This window comes from Callorhinus ursinus, unplaced genomic scaffold, assembly GCF_003265705.2.
Source record: "Callorhinus ursinus isolate GAN/ISIS: 27379988/994484 unplaced genomic scaffold, GSC_fseal_2.0 scaffold25, whole genome shotgun sequence".
NCBI classification, from domain to species: domain Eukaryota; kingdom Metazoa; phylum Chordata; class Mammalia; order Carnivora; family Otariidae; genus Callorhinus; species Callorhinus ursinus.
The window spans coordinates 15,556,585-15,576,199 of record NW_027397087.1 but is presented as its reverse complement, the minus strand read 5'-3'; the positions used below and the strand labels follow the sequence as shown (position 1 = coordinate 15,576,199).

The following is a 19,615-nucleotide window of genomic DNA, read 5'->3' as shown; positions in this document are numbered from 1 at the left end:
AAACTTTTTCTTCTGTTAATCCATCTTTCGCCGGTTTAACCTTGAGGGTCCAAGCTACTAAACCTAAGAGGGTAGAGAAAAAGTCTTTTCTCCCTTATAACAGTAATTTATGTGAGTTCTGTGCCTCACTTTCCTCAACTACAAATTGAGGACAATAACGGAACTCATTGGAAAGATTTGTTTTGAGGGTTTTATAAGCATGCAATAATTATTAGTCATTATTATAACTGTTATTTTGAAAATTTAATAAATGTTAAAAATAGCATTTCAAAGTATAGATAATTTGTCATTGAGGGAGGGGGAAATTTTAATCCTACTTTGATCCTTCCATCAAAATAAATTTCTCCTAATCAGAAATTCAAATGTAAAAGTGAAACAATAATTATATTAGAGATCTTGGAAAATAAAATCATGATGGTGACAATAAAAATAGTAGATGGCCGGAATAGTAGAAGAATTGAAGAACAAATTAGTGAGGAAGATAAAGCTGAGGGAAAGTAGATAAGGCCAAGATTACAATTATTTAGAATATAACAAAAATGAGGGATTTATATATCAAAACTTATAAGATACAACCATAATGATACTCAGAAAACATTTTCTAACCTTCAATGGATATAAAAAAAAGCAAAAATAATGAAAATAAATGAAGTATGCATACAGCACAAGAAGCTAGAAAAAGAGAAATTAGAAGAAATGAATTAAAAGATAAAAGTAGAATTTACTGAACTGGGGGAAAATAGCAGACATGGTCAAAAAAAATTACAAACTGGTTCTTTGATAAAAACAATAATACAGAAAGAATTTTGAGTGTCATGTAAAATCAGTATGAGAAATAAGAGACGACTACAGATTCATAAAGATTTAAAAAATTTTTAATATAGACAAAGGGGTGATTTTTCTAAAAAAATATAAACTTCTAAAAATTGACAGAAGAGAAACAGAAAATGTAGTCAGAAATAATCTCCTTAACAAGCCTCAGAAAATGTTATGAGTTAGTTCTGACAGACCTTAAAGAAAGATGATCCTTTGCTTTTATAAATGGTTCTAACAGTACAAGCTGTGAAAAGCCTTTCTGATGTGGGAAACAGAGGCAAAAGAAAAATTAAATTTCCTTACTCCTTACAGCCCAATGACAAGTCCTTGAAACAGGCAGAGTGACATTCCTCTAGGGACTCAGCTGCCTCGATGTTGACACTTTGCTAAGGGCAAAAGGCAATCCTAGCCTGACCCCCCAGGATCCTATAAGCCACTTTAATATATAAAAATTCCTTTGGAAATTTCCTTTATCTCTAAACCCCCCAAGATATTTGTTAGCAATCATCTCCCAAGCTTATGACCCACTGATATACATCTGAAGGGTCTCATGACTAAGGTTTTATTGGACAGTAATAAATGACTTTTCCCAACAATAGCTACGCCCCATCAAGGTCCTGGAAACCTTGTTTCCAATTCCTTAGACTTACACTATCCCTAACCCCCTCCCAACCTGAAGGTATATAATCGCCACCCCTCACGCCCCCAGTGCAGCTCTTTCTGCCCACGGGTCCTGTCCCCATGCTTTAATAAAACCACCTTTTTGCACCAAAGATGCCTCAAGAATTCTTTCTTGGCCATCAGCTCTGAACCGTAACATCTTTCCTATATCACTTTCCATCTCATTTTAGGAGGCCAGAATAACCCAGATGCTAAAACAACAAAAGCCCCCAAAAGCAAAATACAGGCTATTATCACTTGTGAAAAGAGAAAAACTAAATAAAATATTGGTAATTTTAATCCAACACATATTATTTAATATTTGTGATCAGTTTATTCCAGGAATATAAAGATAGTACCAGGAAATCTCTTCATTAAATGCATTATTCCAACAGAATAAAAGGGGGAAACTATAATTCCATGATCCTCTCAAAATATGCAAAAAAAAAAGATTCAATAACCATGACTAATTTTTTAAATAAAATTTAAAATAATAAAAAAAAGTCATGGACATGCTAGAAAAGAAATGTCCTAAATTTAATAAAGGCTATTTATCAGAAATAGTAAACATCTTAAATGATGAGAAAATACTAGAAGCTTCCCCACTGAAATCAGAATAAGGACAAGGATGATATCATTCAACACTGTGCTATAATGAATAAAGTACAAAATGTCTACACAACAAAAGACATCATCAAGTTAAAAGGAAAGTGTTAGACTGGGAACAATATATAATATATACAAAACAACAAATGGTTTATATCCAAAACTACATCCATTCATACAAAAAATACATACATACATAAAGAGTTCCTAAAAACCAGCAAGAAATAGACAATCTAATACATCTTTTTTTTTTTTGCAGAGCCATTTGGCAGGAACTATCAAAATTTTAAATATTGATTAATTTTGACCCTGATTCCACTTCCATCAATGAGCTTAAAGAAATATCATCAAAAATGCTCAAAGATACATGTACAAAGATGTTTACTGAAGCACTGTTTATGAGAGTGAAAAATTTAGAAACTTAAATGTACAGTGTAGTTGAGTGGTTAAATAAACAATGGTATTCATACTATGAAATACTCTCAGCCCTAAAAAACAATGATATAAATCTATATGGACTGATATGCCAGGATCTCTGAGAAATACTGTTGAGCAAAAAAAAAGTAATTAACAGAAAAATAAATATGATTTCACTTTTATGACTATAACACCATTTTTATAAAAAATGGTAATAATGATATAAAGATACAGTGATACTATAAAGATAAAATAATAGTACAAGAATATGAACCAAATAGATAACTTCTAAGAAGGGAGTAAGAATTGGCAGCATAAGATAGCAATCAGAGACTATAGTGAGGAACGGAACTGTGGAATTCTCAAGCTCTAATGAATATATTTTTAAGTAATCCAAATCTTTCATATTAAGAATGCAATTCATGCATCATCATTATTCATAGAGCCAAAAGGTGGAAACAACCCAAATGTCCATCAACCAGGGAACAGATAAACAAAATGCAGCATATCATACAATGGAATACTATTCAAGCATAAAAAGGAATGACATACTGCTAACTTGTTACAACATAGAACCTTGAAAACATTACATTAAGTGAAAGAAGCCAGTCACAAAAAAACACATATGATACCACTTATTTGAAATGTCCAGAATAAGGAAATCTACAGAGACAGAAAGTACATTAGTGCTTGCTTAGGGCGGGGTACGGGAGGGTGGGGTGGGAGTGGTGGTGATAGTTTAAAGGATACAGAGTTCTTTGGGGGATGATGAAAATGTTCTGACTTTGACTATGGCAATGGCTGTACAATCCTGTGAATATACTAAAAAACCACTTAATTGTAAACTTTAAACAGGTGAACTGTATGGTATGTGAATTATATATCAATAAAGCTGTTACCAAAAAACCAATAATCCAACAATTTAAAAGTTCATTCCAAAGAGAAGACACACCACTCCTAAGAATGCAAAGAAAGCTAGAACAGTGGAATTTGAAGTAGTCTTAACGGTATAGGGAGATTGAAATGCAGAAAAAAAAAATAGAGCTTCTATTTCTATTTGACATTTATATAAAAAGAAGAAAAAAGAAATTAATTTTGCTGAAATGTTTAATGCAATTGACTACTGCCTTTACTCAGATGATCATGTGCCCTGTGAAGTCGAAGAGGCATTCTAAAGAAACAGCAGGAATTCCAAAGAAGACAGTCTGGCCGTGGGGCCCTTATGCATTATTTTTCCCTTCAACATATTGCAACATATGACCAATTAGGTGGGCTTACAGATATACTATTTAGATTTAACTGAACTCATCCCTGCTAAAATGAGTAAGTGGCTAAAACACTGCTTGAAACTTATTACTGTATTTCATGTACAAGTGAAAAACAAGAAAATGGCAGGGCGCCTGGGCGGCTTAGTCAGTTAAGCACCTTCCTTTGGCTCAGGTCACGATCCCAGGGTCCTGGGATGGAGTCCCACATCGGGCTCCCTGCTCAGCGGGGAGCCTGCTTCTCCCTCTCCCTCTGCCTGCCACTCCCCCTGCTTGTGCTCTTTCTCTCTCTCTGACAAATAAATAAATAAAACCTTTAAAAAAAAAGAAGAAGAAGAAGAAAATGGCAGAACACAATTATCTGACTACTATTAAGATCTCTTCTGTGGCTAGCACAGAATGATAAATAATAACAATAAATACCTGTTGCATGAATGAATACTGGGAAATTCATAAAAGGCGAGAAACAACTCTAAGGAAACCTAGTAAACAATTCTTCACTTTTAGTACCTGTTACTATTCCCCTTCCCCCACACAGTAATTATAGAAATATTAAGCATTATAATTAAATCATAACAAATAGAAACACAGAAGAAATTTATACATGGATATGTTTTATGTAAAAAAACTAAACTCCAAGTGGCCAGATTATTTTCACATAACGAATTCCTCATGAATTTTATTTGAAGCATGTCTTTCACGATGTGTCCTAATTCATTCAAGTATGTAAGGGCAACAGTACCTCCCAAAGACCTCCAGAGAGTATACTGATATCCAGAGACATACACAAGTAGTCTAAACCCTGCTTGTCTCCATATCCAAAAATCATGTTTCTTCCAGGTAACTAAAGACCCATTGTTTGATTTCTTAACGGTGAAAAAAGCATTTGCAAGTTTTAGTAAGTTATAATATTATCAACTGTCACATGACTATGAAAAACCAGGAAGTAGGGAGAGCTTAAAGACTTAATGTTAGAGAAAAAAATTAACAGGGAAAAAGTAAAAATTAGAAACAGCAAAGGTAGTGGGGGGCGCCTGGGTGGCTCAGCCGTTAGGCGTCTGCCTTCGGACGGGGTCATAGTCCCAGGGTCCTGGGATGGAGCCCCACATCGGGCTGCCTGCTCGGCGGGAAGCCTGCTTCTCCCTCTCCCACTCCCCCTGCTTGTGTTCCCTCTCTCGCTGTGTCTCTCTGTCAAATAAATAAGTAAAATCTTTAAAAAAAAAAAAAAGAAAGAAAAAGAAAAAGAAACAACAAAGGGGAAGAGAAATCAACCTTAGAAAAACTGCCCCGCTAAAATGTAGCAGGTTAGAGACTTCATTCTATGAGATTTCCCTCCTATGTCAGAACTAAGTATTTCTACAAAGTATCTGCAAGATACCCTCAAATGAAAAGATCCTCCACTAAGTATCACTAAAGTTATTCTATAGCTAGGTACTGGCAGCAGATTAATTCCCTAAGTGACAATGCATAGATTTTATGGTTTGTTTAAAGGGTTGCAGAGACCAAGGGGGTTTTGTTTGGGTTTTCGCGTGTTTGTTTTCAGTGAGTATTTTAGAAAGGGGACTTTAAAAAGCACTATCAGCCGGCAGGCAAGACGAAGAAAAAAGGGGTTCAAAGTTAATTTGGGCACTTCTGCTAAAGCCCAGCAGAAACAGTGTACCACCTTAACCACCAAAGGGAAAAGAAGGATCTTCACGGATAAAGAAAAATACTCAACCCTTGGTGGGAATCAAGGTGTAAAGTGTGGCGTGGTCTTTCTCGCAAGCCCAGTCATTCGGCCTTATAAAATCCCAAGGATTCTGTCCACTCCCGGGAACAAAAGAAACAACCAGCGAAGAGCCAGAAATCCAGGACACTCTGCACCTAGCCTACCCAGGCGATCCCAAAGCGCGGCATCTCCTCTCCCCCACCTGGGATGTTCTGCCACTTGGACTCGACGCATTGCAGGGCCCTCCGTAGCCATATTTCGCTAGATCCTTCTTTCCTCCGCAGTCTCAACCGGCGAAACAGAGTTCCCAAGGTAATCACGAGACATCTGCCGCAGGAGCCTTTTCTTCCGGGCGGTAGCGGCCCTCACCCTGCGGATATCCTGCCGCTTTGCTGAGGTGGCTGCTTCCAGTCGGCCCCGCCTATGGCTCCTCCTCCCTGAGCTCCAGGGCCTGGTGCCCTCCCAGCAGCTGTCAGGTACAGCCACCGTGCTGCTCTGAGCGCGAAGCACTGGGACCTGGGACTCACTGGGGCCCCTGCGCTGAGCGCGAGCGAAGCAGCTAAAGAAGTTTATTTTCTGCGCCCTGGGGCATAAGTCTGAGAACAATTATAACCTGGCGCCTCAGGTTGCTTTTTTCCTTTCTTTTTTTTTTTTTTTTAGTTAGGGTGTTTCTTGTTTTCTTTCGTGACGAGGAGCTACACCCCCAATAACTCTAAACTGTTTAGTTATTGCTTTAAGGCAGTATAAAATTGATGCATATGATTTAAACATATTTGCTTATTTCCAGAATGGAGGCATCAGTGGGCCTTCCCAGAACACAATAGTGAAAAGAAGAAAATACATGTCTTTCAAACTGCAAGAACTCTTCGCATCCAGTTCAATCCCTTCATTTTACAGCTACCTAGAGAAATCCCATTTGGGATTACAAAAAAAAGCACATCATTCTAGTATATTTGTTGTCTTTCCTTCACAGTTCTCATAAGTTCTGCACATTTCTTTTCTTTCATATTGTCTGTCTCACCATCTCCACAATCACTACCACTACAAAGTAAGCAAGTTGAGGGTAGGAACTGTGTATCTAGGCAGCATCTGGCAGATTCTTAATAGGTAAGATGAACTGAATGAACAAATGAAAGATGAAGTGACTTCCTAAGGTCACACCGTTAATTAGTAGTAAAACTTGAATTGTCAATTGAGCACTCAGTGCTCCTTTAGTTCACAGGGGAATCATGGGAGGACTAATGCAGAACATAAAGAATTTACAGATTTCAGTAAAGGAAACAAAGACAAATTTGGAATTACAATATAATTGTGTCTGTTCCCTGCTTTGCCTCCACCCCATACATCATTCTGAAAAGTAGGTGGTTCATTTCATAAACCTAGGGATGTACGGTCACCATTTTGGATGGGAATAAAAACAAATGAGCATTAGAGATACCAAAATGGCAAAAACAATAATACTGCTAAAAGTGCGTAATTGCATTTTTACAAGAGACATTTTTACAAGGTCAATGTCAGTATAAGGAATGAAAACTCCCAGCATACCTAATCATCCTTTTTTTTTTTTTTTTTTGCACATTCCTCCTATGGCAATTTTAGAGATAAAAGATGTAACTGCAGTATAGACCATTCTGAAGGGTTAATATGAGTAGCTGATTGAGTTAAAGATGATATGTTTATTAAGTATTTTGTAAGCACCATGCATTTACATACAGCATTTTATTTAATCTGAAGAGACTGAGGCAGATTAAAAGGAGCAGTAACTAGATGAGGCCATTAGTCTATAAAGTGGGAATGTAATGAGATCATGCAAACCATATTTATCAGAACTCCTCTCAAGAAGGAGTGGGTATTAAATGTTGGTGGAAATAACATTTTGATAGGCCACTTAGGTTGGTTGGTAAGATCAAGGGATATGCTCCAACAACAGATAGTCATCAATTTGCCTTTGAAGGAGAGAAAATTCCTTCCCTGAGTAAAGTATATAATTTAGGCTACAGCCAAAGTTGAGGTATTTATCACCAACCCCCCCCCCCCCCCCCCCTACACCACACCTTCGCTACAGTTGTGGCAGTAGCTGCATTTCTTGTTTCTCTACAACCACGGCTGCTGTTGGGAAGTCCATCTTAACTTTTACTAAATCCAGTTGATGTATTTTAAGTAAACATTATGCCTAATGTGAGGCTTGAACTCACAACCCTGAGAATTAAAGAGTCTCATCCTCTACCAACTGAGCCAGCCAGGCATGCCAGTCCCTTCATTAAATTTTTAATTAACCCCCCTGAATACACCATGAGTTTCCTGTCCAGATTTTAACTAATAAAAGGAGTCCTCCTTTCTTGCTTTCTAACATATGGTGTTCAGCCTCTCTAAATAAATGTAGTTTTAAAAAATTTAAGATGATCAATCTGAAGGGATGTCAAATCATAAGCCTATTTGGGGTAACTGTATGTCTCAATCCAGAGAAGTAAGGGATCATGAATTCTAGAGTTTACTGAAACACAACACATTTTTATTGAGCATTTTCTATAGGCAAAGCACATGCTTAGTTTCAGGGGATTCAGGGGTAAGTAAGATAGTTGTGTCCTCAAGGAGCTTTCAGCTTAATAAAGAATAAAATAATCATAATACACAGTAACAAAGCTATCAAAAATAGACCTTTAAAGGATCAAATTATGTTGGGAATTATGGGTCAATTATTTTTGACAAAGGTGCCAAGACAATTCAACACAGAATGGATCATCTTTTCAACAGACAAAGCTAGGACAATTTGATATCCATATGCAGAAAAGAATAAACCTCCACATTTACCTCATGCTATATACAAAAATTAAACTTGAAATTAAACTCTTAAATGTAAGAGTTAAAACTATATAAAACTTCTAGATGAAAACATAAAAAAATCTTAGTGTCCTTGGTTTTGGCAAATATTCCTTAAATACAACATAAAAAGCACAAAAATCTTACAACTCAGTGGTAATAAGACAAATAACCCAATTTAAAAATGGGCACAAGAATTGAAAAGATACTTCACCAAAAAAGATACATGGATGACAAGCAAGCACATGAAAAGATGTTCAAAATTAGTCATTAAGGAAATGCAAATTGAAAACACAATGATATACCACTATACTCCTGCTAGAGTGGTTACAATTGAAACAACACCACACACTGTGTGTTGACACTGTGAGTTGAGCAACTAGAACTCTAGTTCTACTAGTTCTACTACTGAAAGATATGCAAAATGGCAAAACCACTTAAAGAAACAATTTGAAAGTGTCTTTAAAAGTTAAGCATACACCTACCAACCATTCTATTGCTAGGTATTTATCCATATTCAATTGTATTACTACATAACAATATTACCACAAACATAGCAGTATAAAACAATACACATTGATTACCTCAGTTTCTATGATTCAGGAGTCAGGGTATAGCTGGATCCTCTGTTTTAGGCTCTCACAAAGTCTTATCTGAGGTTCAACTGGGGAAGGATTCATTCCTAAGATCACCTGACTGTTAGCAGTATTCAGTTCTTCGTGGGTTGTCAGAGTGAAGGCCAGTTTCTTGCTGGCTATTGGCCAGATGTGACCCTCAGCTCATTGCCACATGATCCTTCATAACATGGCCACTTGCTTTCTCAAAACAGCAAGGGAGATAGTGTCTCTCCCAGTAAAATGTAGTATAAATGTAATATAATCTTCTGCAAGGTAATTATGTTCACATAATCACATATATCACCTTTGCTGTATCTTATTGGTTGGAAGCAAGTCACATCTATTTGTTAATTACATCTCACTAAAGCTGAAACAAACAAAAAAAGGAGCAAGTCACAGATCCCACCCACATTCAAGGGGGAAAGGATTATCCAAGAGCATGGTTAATAAGGAGACCACCTCTGTCCACCACATTACTCAAGAGAAATGAAACATATGTCCACACAAAAACTTGTACACATATGTTCCTAGCTGCTCTGTTTGTATTAGACAAATACTGAAAAAACTCAAATATCCATCAATAGGTGAATAGATATCTTGTGAGATATCCATACAATGGGAACACTCAGCGATAAAAAGAAACAATCAATTGAAACCAATTGAAACAACATTGATAAATCTCAAAGTAGTTATACTGAGTGAAAGAAGCCAGGCAAAAGAGAGTACATACTGTATGATTCATTTATATAAAATTCCAGAAAACAAAAAATAATCTATATGACAAAAAAGTAGATTAGTGGTTACCTGGGAAAAGTGAAGGGGGCTGAAAAAGAAGGATTACCAAGAGGTAATGAGGAAGCTTCTGTAGTGATAAATATGTTCATTACCTTGGTTGTGGTAATGGTTTCACAGGTGTATAGATATATCAAAATTCATCAAATTGTACACTTTAAGGATGTGCAGCTTAATTTACCTCAATAAAGCTTTCTACATATTTTTTTAAAACATGGGATCCACTTTCTACAAGGATACCACATCACATCAATGCTCCCTGTTAGAATAAAAAAAAATTATTATTTACCATTGAATAAAACTGATGTCAAGAAAAAGAGAATATCATAATTGCACAAAGTATTCAGGATAGGTCATGTGAGTAAGGTGACATTTAAATGGATTTTTAAGGACAGAAAAGATTTTGATGCATAGTGATAGCTATAAGGGCATTCTTTGCACAGAAAAATTAACATGTTTATTCATTCAACAAACACGTATTAGCACTTGTGTACCCAAGCAGTGTGCTAAAAACACTGTGAAGATCTCTTTGCCTGTCTTAGCAAATTTCCAGACTGGGTTGATTAAATTTGGGAATGATTAAGAATATTATGCTCAACATTCAGCTGCAGTTTTTCTAGGGCTCCTAGTCACTAACTTACTTGAATTCTTTCCCCTTTTTAGGAGTAAAGAATTACACTAAAAAGCAGAAAATTATATCAATAAATTCAATATAAATCAACATGCAGGTTTATTCATGTGATCACTATCCACATGGTTAATAGGTAATTGCAAAATTGCTATACTGATTAGAATGCAAAACTATGTAGTTCTGGTTACTTTGAGCAAATAAACCTCTTAACCACCTTGGAATTCTATTTTGTCTTTTGAAGAACTATGGATTTCAGGCAGAGTAACCATGTGATTTATTGTCCAAACTTCTGAGAGTAATTAATGCTGATAATTATTATTCTGGGACAACAGTACTAAATCAGGGCTGTGCCAGGCAAACTGGGATGTATAGTCACCCCAGTTATAGGGAGATTTTGGTTTGTTTTGTTTGCAAGTATAGATTCCTGAGCTCTACCCCAGACCTCTTAAGTCAGAATCTCTGGTGTGGGATTTGGGAAGTTTATAATCTAATGAACTGCCATGCTTGAAAAGCCTTGGACCCTAAAATGATATCATTAAAGGCTCTTCCAATTCTAAAACCCTATGCCTTATAGGGGAATTTTAAATATGAGCTTCATATTAGAGGATATTAGGGAATTTTTAATCTTCTTGATGTAATAATGATCTGAAAACATAAGAAAATGTCCTTGTTCTTAAGAAATATACATAGCTGCATCTAAGAGTGATGTATCACAGTATCTGCATTTTACTTTCAATTGATTGAGGGAATACACACACAAACACGAAGCTGATAGTGTTCACTGGACTATTTCAATTTTTCTGTATGTTTGAAATTCTCATGATAAAAAGTTGGCAGGAAAAGACTATTAGGAAAAAGCCTTGTTTATAGGTAGGCAGTGTTGTTGTTATAAATATAACTTTTAAGAACTATGACCAAAAAGATTGGTCTTTTTAAGGAAGGTCTTTAGTAAGCAATTCAATTGATTACTAAAAAGTCCAGCCTGTAATTCCTCCTCTTGGGTTTTTTTCCTAAGAAAAAATAAAGTGGCAAAGATACTCGCTGCAAAATTGTTTAAAATAGTACTGTTTTTGCAATATTCTAAATGTATAATATTAATGGCATGCTTAGGTAAATCATGGTGCATTGGTACATTCAATGGAGGGATTATTATGCAACCATTAAAATAATCATTGTCAAGAACATATTGCATATATTGTCCTATGCTGTTACTTAAGTAGGTGCAAAAATAATCCGAAATTATATCTGTGCTATAATTATATAAAATTTGATTCAAGTGGACAGAACTAAGTGTATATGGAAATGCTGTTTAAAACGCAGTTCCCCCCTGTATTTCATTTCATTTTGAATTCTGCTAATGATTTTGTGCAACAATAATGCATATTTTAAAAACCAGTCGTTACCTGTTATCTTAATTTTGCTTAAGGGCAGTAAAGGTCAGTTTATAATTGGTTGAAAAACTGAATAAGATTTTAGGCGCCTCAATTGATTGATGCTTAACTGGTTTGGGATAGCCACAGCATCGTTTTGCCGACTACAAATATAACAAACATTATGTGTAAACCGTGCTGCTTAAAAGGTCTCCACACATCACAGGAACACCCACCACAATGTGTGGGCAAAATGCACAGAGATAATCAAGGCAGAAATACTACTACCTGTCAAATAGGACGGACATGTCAGCCTTTTCTCCGCGAAAGGCTTCTGATCCTACGGTGCCTCTTACTTTCACCAGAATGAAATGGTTCCAGAGTCCCAGGCAAGGGAAGAGACTGTTCCCTTGCCCAGGAGGCTGGAAACTGCTCAGTGTGAGCGCAAGGTTTCCAAGGCCCTTCAGCAGAGATCCTCCGCACTAGACGATTCCCCAGTTGCTAGGTTTAGTTGCTAAGCCACCAACCGTCTCGCAGGAAGAGGTGGCAGTGCACTCCCTTTTGGCGTCGTAGCGAATCCTCTCGATACCGAGCTCATTGGTTCCGGTAGGAAACATTCAGCTCCTCTAAGAGCGACGGGAAGGCGAGGAGAAGCTGGGAGTGACGCCTCTGAGCCGTGGAGGATTGTGGGAGGAGGTTGTCTCCAATTTCTCCTCCCTCTCCCCCCCTCCCGGCCAAGATGTCTGACATGGAGGATGATTTCATGTGCGATGATGAGGAGGACTACGACCTGGTGAGACGGAGGGGACGGAACTCTGGGGTTAAGGGTGGTGTCTGGCTTTAGGGGCTGAGGTAGGGGCGGCCGCGGTCTCTCCCCGTAGAACATGTGCTTCTTCCAGTCTCTCCCGGTGCAGTGACAGGACGGGTTTACCTCCTCCCCCTTCCCGCACCGGGCCGGGGCCCTGCTTCTCCAGCATGGGGGAGGGGAGGGTAAAGGAGGCAGCGAAGGGGGTCCCGAGCTTTGCTCCAAGTCTGAGCGCCTCCTCCGTTTACATAGACACCGCTGGCCTCCGGCGTCCGGTTTTCGGTGCCTCCTACCTCCTCACCATCGCGCGAGCCGCCTCGGGGATCGTGCAGCGGTCTAGGCCCTGACTCTGCCCTTTCGGGCCCAGTTTTCCGGGCCCCTCTTCTTCACCCTGGAACTGAGCGAGTGCGAAATGCTGAGAGAAGGGTCTGAAAACTAGGGGGCCTTACTGCTCCCAGGCCTGACCGCGAAACGTCGCTTGTTGGTCTCCTGGAAACAGAGCTTAATAATAATGTCTTGTCCAGGGTCCGTTTTGGTTTAAGGTAAAGGTGCAGCAGAGCATTCAGGGCAAGGATAGCTGTTAAAAAAAAAAAAAGTAGTAAAACTACTTGTTTCGAGAAAAGCTGGGGAGGAGGTTTTGCTTTTGTGTTTGTTTTGGTGTGGGGGGGTGAGGATAAGGGGATTGACCCAGTGGGTTTCTTTTTTGACTTAGAGATTTCCCAGTATTCAAAGTTAAAAATATCAACAATGTAGGGGCGCCTGGGTGGCTCAGTTGGTTAAGCGTCTGCCTTCGGCCCAGGTCATGATCCCAGGGTCCTGGGATCGAGTCCCGCATCGGGCTCCCTGCTCGGCGGGGAGCCTGCTTCTCCCTCTGACCCTCCCGCCTCTCATGCTCTCTCTCTACCATTCTCTCTCTCTCAAAATAAATAAAATCTTTTAAAAAAATATCAACAATATAAAAATGAACGAATTTATGTAGCTGAACGGTAATATATAAAGATTCAAGGTTTAACTTAAACGGATTTACAGGTTTTCAAAAAAATTCACTACGATTTCTGGTTGCTATTCAGAAACAATAACTGTGCGTACTAAGAAAAATTACCCGGGCCAGGAATTAGCGTCAACTTTGTTTTTTATTTTGGGGGCGTTTTTGTGCGTGTTTCTTGTATATTATAGTGATGCTGCATTATCGTCTTATGAGGTTAGATGCTTAGGGATATCTGGCTCATCTTATATTTTAAGTGCTAGATATTCCCGAGACATTAATATATTGTCTTGAATTCGTGTAAACTTCTTTGTATAGTCATTTACAATTAACCTTTCTATCTTAAATGAAGGCACATTTGCAAAAGGTAGAGGGAAATGCTTGCTCTTACCTGAAAATCATAGTAGAGGTTTTGATAATTCTTAAAGTTGAATGTAGAGTTCTGCTAGTAGTAATGATTTCTGCTTTACACTTAGTTTGTGCAGATCAAACCAGTTGTAGGAAGTTCATTAAGAATGTATTGCGATATCATGTGCATTTTTATTTATCACATGTTTATTTATATTAACAGGTATTTTCATAACTGTGGAAGTGTCTCTTTTAAAAATTACATATTTTTTATTTTTGTTTTTAAATGTTTCTGCTTATCTTTCCTAAGCAGTAATTTATTGAGTACATGACTTATTAGCACTGTGATACACTTGAAGATCATCACTGAGAATATAATGTAAGAATAGCAGTGAGAATTTTGTTGTCCCATAAAATACTCAATTTTTACAAGAACTTTAATTAAACATGCATTGTTTAACTTGGCTAGGTTTTTCCAGCCTTCTAAGAGCCTACACTACATGTATGATATAAATACAATAAAGTTGAATATATGGTCGTTTTGACTTTTTTTTCTTAACCAAAAAAGGTAAGATTTTACACTACCACATAATTAAATGAAATCTTCCCCCCAGCATTTTGTTAAAAAGTCCTCCCTACCCCCCCCATAGCTGTCCTATGTAGTCACCATTCTGATTCCCAATCAGATATCAAGTAAAAAAAATCTTATTTACTATCAAGTAAATAAAATCTTAAAAAAAAGGATTAAGAGAGCTGATTGCTTACATGTTGTCAAAAGAGAAGTTGGGTTTTTTTTATAGTTATTTGCCTGGGACTTGTTTCTTGGGATTTGAAGAGTCAAAAGAATTGACTTGCTGTTCTAGGGAAGTTTTTTTTATTAAAAAAACGTATTGTTTCCTGGAAAATTTGCAATTTCGTTTTAGTCAAAATATTAACTAAAGCCATGAGTATTTCTGACCACAGATATATTCAGTATATCTTTTGTAGGTTGTCTGTTGATAAATTTTAATACCCTAAATCACTTTTTGTACTTCCCCAATCTAGTGGAGGTAGGTAGTTAGGATACCACCAGGAAAAGTAAAAATCTGTTTCTAAAACTATAGTGTAGGGGCGCCTGGGTGGCTCAGTTGGTTAAGCAACTGCCTTCGGCTCAGGTCATGATTCCAGGGTCCTGGGATCGAGCCCCGCATCGGGCTCCCTGCTCGGCGGGAAGCCTGCTTCTCCCTCTCCCACTCCCCCTGCTTGTGTTCCCTCTTTCTCTGTCTCTCTCTCTCTGTCAATTAAATAAATAAAATCTTTAAAAAAAAAATAAAACTATAGTGTTTTTATATAAGAAGGTAATTAATGGTTTGTGCCCAAGATCTAGAAGAAAAAGAGACTCAACTTGGTTTAAAAAAGAAGAAACAAATGTGAAAGAAATTTAATTTGCTTGAGCTCTTATTTCTAAGACCTATTTTATTTTTTTATTAGAAGCAGAAGCAGGCATTTTCTTTTCTTTTCTTTTCTTAATTTTTTTTTTTAAGTAGGCTCCATGCTATGGAGCCTCACGTGGGGCTTGAACTCACAACTCTGAGACCCAGACCTGAGCTGAGATGAAGAGTCGGCTGCCCAGCTGACTGAGCCACCCAGGTGCCCCAGAAGCAGGCATTTTGTAGGTATAGGAGTTTATGTAGCAGTAAATGGAGAGGTAGGAGATGGTACTGGTAAATGTCTTGATTATTTGCTGGTCTAATAATACTAAGTAATAACTATACTACCATTCATTAAGTTAATAAGGCTATTGTTATGTTAACTGTATTGTAGTTCCACAGTCCAGCCATTCTAGCATGAAGTTGCTTAGTACTTCTAATAATCGTTTTAGAAAGGACTTAAGATAGACTCACTTCATTCCAAAAATTATTTAGTAGATCCTGTGATAGGTATGGCATTGTATATTTGAATTTGGAATTCTGCATGTATTCTTCATGAAGATGAAAGTTGATTTCTACAGCTGAGGCTTTTAAAAGAAACTTAGGGGCGCCTGGGTGGCTCAGTCGTTAAGCGTCTGCCTTTGGCTCAGGTCATGATCCCAGGGTCTGGGGATCGAGCCCCGCATTGGGCTCCCTGCTTTGCCGGGGGCCTGCTTCTCCCTCTCCCACTTTCTCTGCTTGTGTTCCCTCTCTTGCTGTGTCTCTCTCTGTCAAATAAATAAATAAAATCTTAAAAAAAAAAATTATAGCCAACAAAGTGATTTCCCATTATTAAAAAAGAAAGAAAAGAAACTTACATGTTTAATCATAAATAATTGGAAACAACTCCAAATTATCCATAGTAGGAGAATACTAATACTATGAGTACTAATAAGGTAATGACAGATAAATTATGGTATATCCATGTGATGGAATGCTGTGTCAGCAATTCAAACCATGCTCTCAACAATATTCAGTGACATGAAAAACTTGATAAATTGTATTGGCCAGGACTCTTGGGCATAAGAGACAGGAATATTGTCAAACTAGCTTAAACTAAGAAGAGCGTGTGTTGGCACACATCACCAGGAAGTATCAGTATGGCTGGATTCATGGTTCAGATAATGGTGGTGGGTATTTTTCTTGTTTCTCTCTCTCTTCCTGGTTTGCTTTCCTCACTGTATTGGCATAATTGCCTTCACAGTACATCACAAGATGTAATGCAGCATCTTCCTGGTATTATAACCCAGAGGCAAGAGGGTGTTCCTTGCTAGCTCTAACAGCAAAGCCCTAGGAAGGACTTTTATTGACCCAGCTAAGGTTTGTGTAGCCTTCTGTGAACAGCTGTAGAGAGGGAGATAGATTGCTTGCCTTCCTCTGTGGGTAGGGCACTATAATTGAAAACCCTCACATGGGAGAAGGGTTGATCACCAATGCTATGCACACAGTGAACACATATACATTATAAATATGTAATCTATTACAATTTTAGTGGGTGGGAATAAAATTTATTTTGTTAAGTGGGAAAATATAGAAAAAATGGAAGATCTGAAGTGTGTCAGGAAAACTAAAATTTATTTCTTGCAAACCTTTCATAGTGAACCTGTATTAGTTTTATTGCTGAGGTGAGAAGGGGCAGGTTCTAGGGTACAAATGATGAACAAAAATCTTACTTTGGTCATGAGAGGCCAAAAAGTTTGTCATGGCTCAAAATTTTTTAAGAGTTCTTCTTACAAATGGTCTTCAAAGAACCTGAAGTATGTAGTTTTTTAAAATAAGTGATACAGGGCACCTGGGTGGCTCAGATGGTTAAGCGTCTCCCTTCAGCTCAGGTCATGATCCCAAGGTCCTGGGATCGAGTCCCGCGTCGGGCTCCCTGCTCCTTGGGAGCCTGCTTCTTCCTCTGCCTCTCTCTCTCTCTCTCTCTCTCTCTCTCTTTTTCATGAATAAATAAATAAAATCTTTAAAAAATAATAATAATAAAAATAAAATAAAATAAGTGATACAGGGGCACCTGGGTGGCTCAGTCGTTAAGAGTCTGCTTTTGGCTCAGGTCATGATCCTGGGGTCCTGGGATTGAGCCCCGCATCGGGCTCCCTGCTCGGCCGGAAGCCTGCTTCTCCCTCTCCCCCTCCCCCTGCTTGTGTTCCCTCTCTCGCTGTGTCTCTCTCTGTCAAATAAATAAATAAAATCTTTAAAATAGGTGATACATCGGGGCGCCTGGGTGGCTCAGTTGGTTAAGCGACTGCCTTTGGCTCAGGTCATGATCCCAGACCTGGTTTCTTGCTCAGCAGGGAGCCTCCTCCCTCTCCCTCTACCTGCTACTCCACTTGCTTGTGCTCTCTCTCTGTCAAATAAATAAAAATTCTTTAAAAAAATAAAATAGGTGATACAGGCACATAGTTCAAAGACAAGACAAAAAGTTTTCTTTCCATTCTCGTTCCCCATTTGTCCAGTTCCCATTCCTCCCCATATGTAATCAAATACACGTTTTTATCCCCCTCTTTGTTTTTAATCCAGGATATAGCCTATTATATATATTGTTCTATACTTTGTTATTTAATGTGCCTTAGAGATTATTCCATGCAAGTATGCAAAAAGCTCATTTCTTTCTTTTTACAGCTGCATTGATTATACAGATGTGCCATACTTTATATAACCAGTTCTCTCTTGATAAGCATTTGACCTGTTTCCCTTTGCTGTTATAAACAATGTGCAGCTTTTTTTTTTTTTTAACTTCAGTGATAGGTTTTGTCTTTTTTTGTAGATGTCGAAAACTATATTCTGAGCCGGGTTTGATAAATAAGTTGGACCATCAAACTGGGTGATACTCTTTCTTTTAGGTTAGAAACATCTAGTGAAGTTTTTCTTCAGAATTTCAGAAACATTATACTACCTCTTGAAATTACTGCTTCAAAAATAAGTGTTGAGCGCGCCTGGGTGGCTCAGTCATTAGCGTTTGCCTTTGGCTCAGGTCATGATCCCAGGGTACTGGGATGGACCCCACATCGGGCTCCCTGCTCGGCGGGAAGCCTGCTTTCTCCCTCTCCCACTCCCCCACTTGTGTTCCCTCTCTCACTCTGTCAAAAAATAAATAAAATAAGAAAAAGAAAGAAAGTTCCTAGGATTTAACCCCCCACATTTGATAAGAGAGAAACTGAAGCATCATGTCTGAATGTCTTACTTAAATTTACAGGACAGACTAGTGGGAGAGTCAAAAGTATATCCCAGGTCAAATGACATTTATGATTTCTCTCTTTGGAAGATTTAATTTGAAGACTGCAAGTTTAGGACAAATAAAAGAATGTTCTGATTTACACTGTAGACGAATTAGGACCCATTAACTTAGGTGAAATTTTAAAAACTTAGGACAACTTTATGAATGGCCAAACCACAAATGACTACCTAGGACTTGAATTGTATCTAGTCCTTAAGGATAGTGAGACCTTGCCCTTTGCCTCTCTGTGCCCGACATCTAGTTCAGCTGTCAAGACCTGGTCAAGGCTTGGTAAGCATTAATAGTGAGTCCTGTGTTCTAGAGCACATTTCAAAGACCTCTGTTGACAAGGGACTTGGGAATAAGTAGGAACTATGAAACTGACCCTGTTTAGCAGTAGGTGCATTCCAACATAGAGTCAGTATTGCCCCTGGCTGTTGTATGTTATTTTGGAATATTCATCCACTTTTCATTTCAATTAAGCAAACATTTATTGAGCAGTTTGTATTATACTAGACTCTGGGGATGCCAAAATGAGGAAGAGAAAGTTCTGCTTTTTGAGAAGCTCATAGTAGTGAGGTAAGGGGAGGTGGGAACAAAACACTCAACAAGGCTCCATGTTAGAGAGATGCATGTCACGTAGAAAGAAACATGACTAAGGAGAAAATTTCTTTTGCTAGTTGGAGGAGGGTAAGCTGTGATGAATACGTTTTCCAGGACTTTTAGGGCTGGGAAGCAGCATAGGAGAAAAGTGGGAAGTTTGTTAAGAGGGGAGGTAATTTAGAATTCCTAGCAGAGAGAACAGTTAATGCCAAGACAGAGATTTTGAATTGTGTGGAACATTTGGGGAAGGAAGAATAGATTTGGGTGTGTGCATGGATCACAGATTGCTTTGGGGAGTGTTAGGACATGAGTTATTATATAAGTAGGTGGAACTTCTAAACTTAGGTTTTTTTAATCCTTTTAACAATGTTCATGTGCTTTCATTTCATATATTGCTTAATTGTTTTTATTTTTTAAAGCATTCTTAATATATTGAAATATCAGTTTCTCTTTTTAAAAGCATTTTCTTTAAACTTTTACAAATTATAGTTCTGTCCTCATCTGACA

At 37.9% G+C, this 19,615-nt stretch overlaps 2 protein-coding genes across 10 annotated transcripts in view; one reads left to right on the top strand and one right to left on the bottom strand.

Annotated features, from left to right (window-relative positions):
- The window catches only part of GALK2 (galactokinase 2), a 132,945-nt gene extending 120,736 nt beyond the window's left edge, over nucleotides 1-12,209 (bottom strand). For 3 of the 8 annotated variants that reach the window (XM_025883674.2, XM_073876971.1, XM_073876972.1), the window contains exon 1: nucleotides 5,675-5,854. In XM_025883674.2, the coding sequence (XP_025739459.1) occupies nucleotides 5,675-5,727 (53 nt within the window). In that variant the 5' untranslated portion in view covers nucleotides 5,728-5,854. Of the gene's footprint in view, nucleotides 1-5,636; nucleotides 5,855-11,990 lie in introns of those variants that run through there. The other 5 variants (XM_073876969.1, XM_073876973.1, XM_025883675.2 and 2 more) reach the window with 4 other exon arrangements.
- Nucleotides 12,210-12,345: 136 nt separating this feature from the next.
- Nucleotides 12,346-19,615, top strand: part of COPS2 (COP9 signalosome subunit 2) — a 31,326-nt gene continuing 24,056 nt past the window's right edge. For both annotated transcript variants that reach the window (XM_025884124.2, XM_025884123.2), the window contains exon 1: nucleotides 12,346-12,495. In XM_025884124.2, coding sequence (XP_025739909.1) covers nucleotides 12,442-12,495 — 54 coding nt within the window. In that variant the 5' untranslated portion in view covers nucleotides 12,346-12,441. The remainder of the gene's footprint in view (nucleotides 12,496-19,615) is intronic.